The sequence below is a fragment of the Camelus dromedarius genome, chromosome 5 (genome assembly GCF_036321535.1).
Source record: "Camelus dromedarius isolate mCamDro1 chromosome 5, mCamDro1.pat, whole genome shotgun sequence".
Taxonomy (NCBI): domain Eukaryota; kingdom Metazoa; phylum Chordata; class Mammalia; order Artiodactyla; family Camelidae; genus Camelus; species Camelus dromedarius.
This window is the reverse complement of record NC_087440.1, coordinates 7,354,995-7,365,417: the sequence shown is the minus strand read 5'-3', so window position 1 is coordinate 7,365,417 and position 10,423 is coordinate 7,354,995. Positions and strand designations below refer to the sequence as shown.

General features: G+C 36.2%; 1 protein-coding gene across 6 annotated transcripts in view; it reads right to left on the bottom strand.

The window, feature by feature from the left end:
- Positions 1-219: 219 nt before the first annotated feature.
- RORA (RAR related orphan receptor A) overlaps positions 220-10,423 on the bottom strand; it is a 699,387-nt gene continuing 689,183 nt past the window's right edge. For all 6 annotated transcript variants that reach the window (XM_031452959.2, XM_031452958.2, XM_031452957.2 and 3 more), the window contains one exon: positions 220-9,601. In XM_031452959.2, coding sequence (XP_031308819.1) covers positions 9,437-9,601 — 165 coding nt within the window. In that variant the 3' untranslated portion in view covers positions 220-9,436. The remainder of the gene's footprint in view (positions 9,602-10,423) is intronic.

Genomic DNA, 10,423 nt, shown 5'->3' with positions numbered 1-10,423 from the left:
GGGGATCCTGTAAAAATGCACATTCTGATTTAGTAGGTCTGGGGTGGTGCCTGGGATTTGTGCATTTCTAACAAGGTCACCGTCGCAGGTGATGCCAGTGCTACTGGTCCGTGGACCACACTTTGAGTAGCAAGATTCTCTGGAGACAAGATGTAAGCTAGAAAACGCTGTGCAATGCAACTCGAGAACCAAGAAAAAAGAAGGAAAACAAGGCAAGTGTTCCATTAGAAGCTGAAATTTTATTATAGGATAACAGTACATAAAGCACATCTAAAATTGATGTGTTCAATGCACTTTTAATAAAGGTAATGTAATATTAAAGGTACAGTTTCTAAGTACAATATAACAACATTCATATTAGAATGAAAATCGGAGTATTTAAAAGACAACATTAAATCTCTCTTTTTTTTTTTACAGCTTGTATTTACAAAATGAATCAAAATATTTTTTTTTTAAATTCAGGACTCAATAAAATAACAAACAGCTGGAAATAAGCAGACTACTGTAAGAGTGAATTGAAAAGAAAACCCAATGTAAGTGAAAAGTTGGATGATCTCTAATAAAGATCATTAGCAAAGTTTTAGTACAATACTATTTTTAGGATTCCCATAAATGGCTTGCATTTTTTTAGTGTGGCAGAAAAGGAGTTTTTACATACTGTACACAAAACAGACAGCATATATTCATAGGTACAGTATTACCATTTCCAAACTGGCATGTATATTTACAGAAGGCTGAGTTTGTTACTCACAGAGTTTTGTGAAATTTGTGTGCTTAATCCTCAAGACCTACACACAATTAGAATCAGCATTTCATGTGGTCTTTTAAAATGTGGCTTTCATACTCAGTTTTAGAAGAAAACATTAACCATAAGGCTTGGCATACTTTGTAAATTTACCAAAACAACCCAGGAAAACAGTTTGAATTGGGGCACACTTGATGTCATTTAACAATTACCAAATGCTGACATGTGCTGGCCATTGTGCAGACACAAAGAGATATAATCACCATCCTCAGGAAGCTAAGGATACTAAATGGTGCTAAAAAAAAGATTTCAATCCCTTTCTAAGCGAAGCAATAAGGAATGATGTGATTTGTATTAAAGGAGATGTCTCCCTAAACGGTAGCCAATTCACTTTAAAAGGTTAACTATTAGCATTAGCTCTCATTAACCACATGATTGCATTTATAATTAAGGTAACAGCAACTCTTCCATAAAAATGGAAAATGTCTAGAATTGTGGGCAAATATTCAGTGCATGGAAGCCAATAACCATGGCTTGAGAATTTATCACCTTCAATTACAAAAAGTGCAGTAAACAGAAACATTTGCTCTATATTTATAAATTGCTCAAAAATCTTTGCTAAAGATCTTACAAATTCAGTAATAGTACAGAACAATTCTAACCAATATTTAATAAGGTTAACTACATCCTTAGTTAGATATTTGATACACTTTGACTTTACAATGCCAATAGGTCTCGGGAGAACAGGGGAAAGAGTTTAACTAAGCTCATTATTAAATGACTTTAAAAAGGAAAGTCCTTCACTCAGTTCATGGAACTGGTTGAGGTTATATTCACACAGAACATCCCTTGTCAAATTTGCTTATGGCCCACGTTCCACCATGACAGCGGACGTCTCTACATTTCTCATGGCTCAGGTAGGAGGGGAAAGGTTTATTCTGCCATCAAGCCACCAAGGAGATTTTAAACAAGTACCTATTGTCTATAATAGGAGCTAAGTACACAACTCTGTCAGGTGCCAATAATATAATTCCTTAGTAAGAAAAAAATAACCACTCCGTTAAACTAGAGTGTTTCTTTAGGAGCTTGAAGGCCTGGCAAATTATTTCTCAGCTCAGGAGATACGGTATAAAGCCAAGTAGCAAACATAAAGTAAATGCTAATAAGTTTTCATAGATCCATATTTATAAACAAATTCACCCTATAGATGTCAAATATCCATACTAAGGAAGTAATTTTATCCTAATTAAATACACTCTAGAATAATTTATATAATGATATTATGTATTTAAAGAGAAAAGCATGTCCCAAATCCAGCACTCTGATACAGCTGCCAGTTGGGCACAGGTAGATATATATATATGTATATATATACAAATATATAGTTATACTCAGTGAAATTAACAAGACCCAAAGGTGGTATTGTCTAGGAATAAAAGGGTTTTTTTTTGTTGTTCACAAAAGTAACTTATCTAGCACCACACATCAGAAAAACACAAAAATAGCACACTCTAGTTCTAAACAGCTATGTCTAAAATAGATTATATAGTAAAACCAGTATTATACAGCATATTGTGGATTTGATAAACAGATAAATATTTGCACTGAGTAGGCTGTTTATAATATAACATTTTCTTATCTATACAGAATGAAAGCCAAAAAGTTAACTGTATAGAGATGTGCAGAACAACATTAAATATTATGACTCAAAAGCAGGGACGAAGGTAAATTTGAAAGAAGAGTAAGAGAGAAAATGTTTACAGGCCATTACAAGTTCTTAAGTTAATAGTAAATAAGGAATCAATTGCTCAAGTTGAAGAAAGCAGTAAACAAGAGATTGCATTTACATGCAGATGTCTAAAATTTGTATTTTTTTAAGTCTATGCACAAAAGTCATTTGTTTTATTGCTTGACATTCAGTTATGGCTAGATTATTTAACCTATTTTTTTTTTTTTTTTGTACTTTGGAAACAAGAATATTGTTAAAGGTGCCATAAAAATGGACAACATTGAAAACGGTTTGCAAATAAACCACCTAACACTGCAGTTCTTTATACATATTAAAAGCCTTGTCTGGGGTTTGTCATATGTTAAATATATTTAAACTGGGAAAATATGTTGTAGCTTGAAGCCTCCCATTGGCCCAAACATCCAATACAAAAACACATCTCCACAAAAGGAGCAGGCGGACAATACAGGAACATTTAAAGAAGCAGCCAGCTAATGTCCTAATGTTTAAAGATTTACCACTGTTGTATATGAAATTTCAAACCACCGTAGATAAGAAGAGAATTTTGGATTCAGGAAGATGTGTACAGTACATACGGATTTTATTTTTTTTTTTGTGTGAAATCATATTCACTATATTGCTCAAGAATTATCTGCATTTACATATGCAATCTGTTCAATGATAACCAAGTTCCTAGAAATAGTATTCATCCACATCAAAGTAATAATGAGTTAGAAAGGAATCGCACACGAACATGGGAGAGAATTGAATTGCTCTTGGAGAACAACGTAATGGCACGTGCAGCACGTCAAAGCTAATAGCAAGCCATCTTTCATCAGTTCTCAGAAGGAAAAAAGAAAAAGATGAGTGATATTGCTAAGGTGGCAAATAGACTAAACAGCCAACACAGATTTTCTAGGCATCTACTTAAAACCTCATGTTGATTTTCTTAACACAAGACTCCATGTCAAGTTGCATCGCTGAAAAAAACATGGTTCCTATTTGGATTGAATGTTCTGTCATTCATTTATAAATAAATAAATAAAATGACTGAATGTGTTTATTGCTCTAAGTTCTGAGGGTCTGGTTCAACATGGAGTCTCCCCCATTTACGATGTTTCCTTGGTATGAAGCCAGGCTTCTGGATTATTTCAGAAATTGTTCTGAGAGCCAGACAAAAGTGATCTTACTTATCCAAACAAGCAAACAGACCCAGAAGTGAAACCAGCTGCTTTGTAAAGCCATTGCTTGCCAGCCTTCTAATTTCTTAAGAATAAACAATAAAAGGAAGGTCTCTTTAATCATATTTGGTGGAACCTCTTTAATAATACTGGTGTTTTGAGAATGCAATGAAGACCTGTATCATAGACTCTTGGCAAGAGATGATTCACTGCTGCCCTTGAATTTCTGGGCATACTGTCTGATCCATAATATAAAGTTGCTTCTGTGGGCTTCTGCTGTCATATCTTTATAAGAAAGAAGTGGCAACAAATGTTACAATAGGTAAACATGTCAACAACCTCCGTGTGTGTATGCATATACATGTGTGGGGAGAGTGAGAGAGAGATTTTGGTCATTTTCCATAGTCTTTATTGTCAAAAACAATAAGGTAAAGGTTTACTTTTTTAGCTAAACGACATGGAAAGTTATTCCAGATTATGCTCTTCAGTGGTAGTAAGAAAACTGTAAAGCTTCTTCTGAATGTGTATTCCAGGTGTGGAAGAATCAAAGCCAACTGAGATTCACTGACGGAAAGTAATATATGGAAATAGTACTTTCAAAATATTTCAAAAAATGTAAAATATAACCCTAAAGGCTGGCTCATGTGAGTCCTGCATGTCTTTAAACATTAATTCAACAGATAAAAACTACAAATGTAGAAGAATTGTGTGAAATAAAGGGAGTTTTTTGGTTTGTTTCTAGAGGAGAACATTGTGAAAAAAGGAATTATTTGCTGGTATTTGGGGAAAAGAAAAGTTTCACCTTTTCCCTCTCTCATTTCACTGATGGGCAGGGCTCTCATCTCATTACTGGCTTTTAAAATTTTTATCCATGTTATGTAGAATTTGAAGTAGTTTTTAATATATAATGCTGTAAGTATATTTATCATGAATATTTTAATTAGTAGAGAAATAGTAAGTGGAGTATGCAGGACTGTACTTTGAAGTCTCTGTTGGTATATTACCTATTAGTTTATCTTTTGAACATGCTGGCATTGCCTTGTACTGCTTTGGAAGTTACTCAGTGTTTTTAAGCACACAAGACTGAAGAACATATACATTTTGAACTGAACAAAACGAGACAATAGTGAATAGTTTATACACACACTACACACACGCAGCTCTACACAGTTCATTTGTGCCTTGGAGGGATAGTATTATCATTACTATTAACAATAAAAAACACAATTTTGTCCCAGTAGTACTGGCCACCCTGTTTTTAAGAGTTTTAGAAGATCCCTGAGCACATTGTTTCTGACTCTTAACCCCAACTCCAAAATGATAGGGCTTCTAGTGTTGATCTCAAGATGGATTGTCATTCACAGTAAGTCAATCATAAGGTGCTTATTTCCCCTTTTTTTTTCACCAATCAGCACAAAGAACTGTCAGAAAATAACTTTTTATTATTATTAATCTTCATAGCACTGGAAGGACACATGATTTAAACAATCAATGTTGGAAACAGTGGCTTTAGGATTATTATCTGGCTGCCCCTCAACAATAACAAGTGATTCAATCGACATTCCTTAGCCAAAAACAAAAGGAAAACCAACCAAAACAAAACAAAATGAAAAAAAAAAACCCCAACAAAATCAAACAAAAAACAAACCAAAAAAAACCCCAAAACTGTACAAATATGTATTTTTCCCTGAGGGATCAAGGTACACCCGCAAGTGCTCTATGTACATATTGCACTAGAGAGGAATGAAGGACATGTGCAAAAAAGCAACAAGGAGAGAAGCTTACATCCTACTTAAACCTTTTCATCAAAGATTCTACTAGGGTGCTTTGCATTTTGGAATGTCGGAACACAAACAGCGATTCCTTTAGTCTAAAACGAAAAACACGTACTTCGACTATGGCACATTCAATGAAATAAAAAGTTTTCCAAAGACAGATAGACAAATTCCATCAAGAAAATAATACAAAGTTTGTTTGTTTGTATTTTTTTTTTTAGAAAATTACATTACTTTCTTTCTTTGTTTCACATTACAAAATCTGTTTTTTTTTCTTTACACAAATCACATTTTATTGCAGGAATATTTCAAGTGCCATCAAATATTTATAGAAGGGTTAAAAAAATAGAAGTCTCTCTAAAGTGGTCCAGACAAGGCTTTGTATAGAATAAATCTTTTTTTCCCCATCTTCTAGTCTTGATTTAAGTATTTTGAATACATTTTCTTTTCCATTGACACTTAGTAGCCTAGAAGCGGTCCGACACACACACACACCATCATACGCACGAAAACCACACACACGCACGCACACTCCCTCCTCACCTGACCCTCAGCCCACCCCCATACGCTCAGAGATCTGAGTATCCACACTATAAAGAACAACCAAACTTAGAAGCAGTGTCTTAAGTAATGTTTTCCTTAAGTTAGAAAGGGTGAATTAGGATGCTGAAGACTGAAAAAATAAAAATCCATAGCTTTAACGCAAATTAGGATGCTGAACACTTAAAAAAAAAAAAAAATCCAGAGCTTTACCACAATTTGCAAACTGTCCCCAAAAGCACTTTCTTCTGCACTTTTGTTTTCATTGTGACCAAGGCCAGGTTCTTCACAATATAATGCAACCATCTGGATACCATTGTAACTGAAGGTATGCAGGCTTTATATAAAAGCCTTATTTACCCTATGTAAAAAAATTTGTATAAAAGGCATTATAGTAGCCGGAATAACAATGATGTGATTCCAGTCTTTAAAAGCCTATCGGACATCTAAGTTTAGGCAATTTTAATTATAAGAACTATTAAGAACAATTGTTCTGTATCGCCAAGTAGTTTGTGTCATCACAGAGGTGTTTCTATAATAAGAAAATAAAAATACAAAGGTTTTCACATCCTTTTCTGTACTTCATAATTTTTTCAACCGAAATTGTTGTTTAACTTCAGATCCCAACCTCGTTCCAAATGCCAGTTGTTCCCACGTTTCACCAAGCCCGCCTCTATTATTCTGTCCCTACACTGTCGATGTACTTTGCTCTCAAAGTCCACACCCTGTTTTTCTTTCCGGAAGACCCAGTAGCAGCATCATGTCAACGTATCTTGGTTTACTCCAAAAGCAACGTCACCATGGTGTGACTATTACTGAGATTAGAGCATCTTTTTTTTTTTTTTGCATTGGGTACATGCAAAATCCTTTCTGGGAAAATTTAAGATCAACATTGCGTTCTCTCTCACCCTTAGAGAAGTTCAATCAGTACTCATCATTTCACAAGTGGACACTGGAATTAGGTTTAGTTGCTCTTTAATGCGCTAGCTAGCACCTGAGGCTGGTCATATTCAGAAAGCTTTGGTTAAAAAGAAGTTAATATACTTTAATAAAACCATCCCCCAATTTAGTGAGTCAGAATGACAAACAAAAACAAAAAACAAAAGAAAACCAAAATAGAAACACACCATTTCCCCCACAAAGGAGAAACAACAGGGGTAAAAAAATGGAGAAATAAATAACTGAACTAAGCTTGGTACTCTTTGCAGAGTATAAATACTATTGATCTTTATAGGAACTACGCTTATTTAAATTAAAAATCTGATTCAACCCTTCTTGCCCAAATATAAATACTATATGCTGATAGCTACCTCTCTATATAAACACTCACATAAAGTTTTACACGCTTGTAAGAAGTTTAAGTAAATATTACTCTCGTCTTCTATTTCTGGTTAAACTCTTACTATATTTTTGAAAAAAAAATTTTTTTTAGATGTTATTTAGGCTTCATACACATTTCTGTGTGAACACTCCCTTCCCCTTTCCCAAGGCCCTCAGGAAACAATTCAGAAAGTCAGTGGAGTTAAACGCAGAGCGAGGGCTCTGGGACGCCTGCACTTGGGGACCCAGTACAGTGTCAGGAGTTGAATTCCTGCGGGAAGATTCAGGAGGGACCCTGGCGGGAGAGGAGACACTTCCTTCCCTGTAAAGGGCTGCTTGCAAACTCCCACCTCTACGGGAAGGTGGTCTCTTTTCTGTACAAACATGGTCTTTGATGTCAGACCAGAAGTTTGAATCCCACCCCAAGGGTGACTAAAACCATCATCGAAATGCCTACGTTCCTGAAGGTCACTTATTTTTAAAATATGCACACTTGTCTATCAGACTGTTTCTTCTCCATTTCCCCACTGGGAATTGTTTAAAAAAAAAACTAAACCCATGAAATTAAACAAAAAAAAACTCGTTCTTTCTTACCTGAACACAAATGCCAAACAATCTTCTAAATATTTAATAAAATAAATTACAGTCCACAGTTTTCTAGTGAAGATAAATATAAAAGTAAATGTTTGCAGCTTGCATCAACTTCACTTTAAAGGTTAAAATATCTGATATTTAAATAAGAGAAACTGGTTCAGCATCATAGGCCTCCATTGTCTCCCTCTCCACTGGCCGTGAAATATGGAGAGCGGTATTCCGGAATTATCCCATCGAGAGGCGGTCAGTCTAGCAATAGTCCGCTCTGAGATGAACTCTCAGGGTTTCTGGATTATACCAAGAACATGAACATTCACAAGTAAATGCTTCATGCCTTCATGTGGGGAGTGTGCACTTGCTCCTGACATAATCTTTGGGTCTTTCTTCTAAGAAAAGCTAGATTCCGATAAATATTCTGGTTACTAATCTGATCTCAAAGCATAAGAATTCCAAGTTGAGACTGAGCCTGTGTAACTACTGAATGGTGCAAAATGAGCCTCTCCTCCCCAGCCACCACGAGGCGGCATTTTAAAAAGCTTTAAAAAAAATAATGTGCGTGAGGGCGTAAATCCCCGGCACCGATCCATCCTTCAACTTTGTATGAAGCGTAAACACATCTATCCCTAAACTTCCCAAAAAGCAAAGTACAATTTAGGGAGAGCTCTAAGTCCAAATTCACATCTTAAAAAAAAAAAAATATCCAACAGCGTGATTTCTAGATATGACCAGCCAGTCCTTTAAAAGTCATTGTGTAAACAGCAGCATAAAAACCTCCCGACGTACCTTCCAAGCCTTCTCAGTTAAACTTGTGTTTCTGGTGCACATGCGACACAACAGTGAACACGCTACTAGCATTTAATTTAAAGAAAAAAGGTGCAAAATGAAAGTGCCTTATCAATTCAACAGGAAAAGCTACACCAGTAACTACATTTTATATTAATTAAAACAATATATAAACAATATCTCTTTTAGCTATATATAGTCTTCATGCCCATTTACCCTGTAATATATTATAATGCTATTTGTTGCTAGTGCTATGGACCCTTTTCGTGCCATCCTGCTGACTGGCAATAATCGGTGAAAAAAATAAAAACTTCCTTCATGAGACAAAGAGCAAGTTGTGCAAAGTTATGCTGCCACCTCCGCTATGCACGCCAGTCACCGATTAGCGCTGGACTCTCTGCTGTTAGGACAGACTGGTGACTCTGTAGAAAGTCTGTGGGCAGTGAGCTACGAGAAAAAGACATCCTCCAACTTTAGTACCCGCCTTCTGTTGTAAACAGAGGTCAACGATCAAGAAGTCGAGACAGAAAAAGGGTCCATATCTGTAGGCATAATGGAAATCATATGCATGAGAAAAACAAGTTCAACTTTTATTTGTTTTCATTGTTTCCCCTCCTTTGCCTGACCCCGATCACCAAAGGATGTGCAATGTGTTGGCGCTCCAGGTCTGTGCAGGGCCATGTAAAGTGTCTCGGTTAATTTGTTTGTTGGTGGGTTTGCTTTTCATTGTTTGTACTTCAGACATTCTAGAAGTGCTTAGCTGATACATTTACCCATCGATCTGCATGGCTGGCTCAAATTCTGAAGTGAACAACTCCTTGTATAATGGAGGAAAGTGAAGTCGCACAATGTCTGGGTATATTGCTTTAAACGCCATTAGCTTTTCTGTGTGTCGTCCACATAAGGCTCTTAACGTAGACACCTTGCATATTAACTGCAAGTGGAAGAAAGGACAGGTGGTCAGGACAGAAGAGACGTGAGAAGCAAACATCGGGGAATCTAGACGACCTTTCCAACATTGTTTATCAGGGTGAAACACACTTGAAGCAACTTAAACGTCCAGTAATAGAAGGAAGGTAAAAATTAATGATGATGTAGGCACATCACAGAAAACTAGGTATATATTAAACATGATTTTGAAGGCAAATAATTGAGTAACTTGAAAAGATGTTCATAAGCAAAAGAACCCAAGTCTCTCATCTTCTCCTCCTATTCCAACATGCTTTCTGCCCTACCATCCTGAACCCCGCCCTCTACCCCTTGGGAGAAAGGAGAGATGTGACAGAGATGAGCGCAAGGGGGCCCCGTGGGTAGCTGAAGTCACTGCAACCAGAGATGACAGCATCCCCTGCATATTTTATGCAAAACGAGTGCTAGTCAACTCCAATGATAAAAAGTTTTTTTCTTGAGAAGGAGCTCTGCCTGTAACAAACCAATTCCGGGTCTGAGTAAAAGGCCATGATTGAAAAAAAAAAAAAAAAAGTCAGGAAGTCTGGTGGAAGTCCCAGCATTGACCATTTACGGGTGGAGGATAATAACATGGCTTGCAGAAGTGCTTTTTAAAGTCTAAAGCACTGTACAGTGCAAACTGATGATCTCAACACAGAATAATCCCCTCTAAGAAACGTCTTCACCACAGCATCCATCTTGTCCATGTGTTAGGTTCTCTCTATGGTGAGAGACCCCTCCACTAGCATATTTTAAATTGACATCCTAATTATATTTTCATTGTGAAAGATAACAATTGGCAAAAACG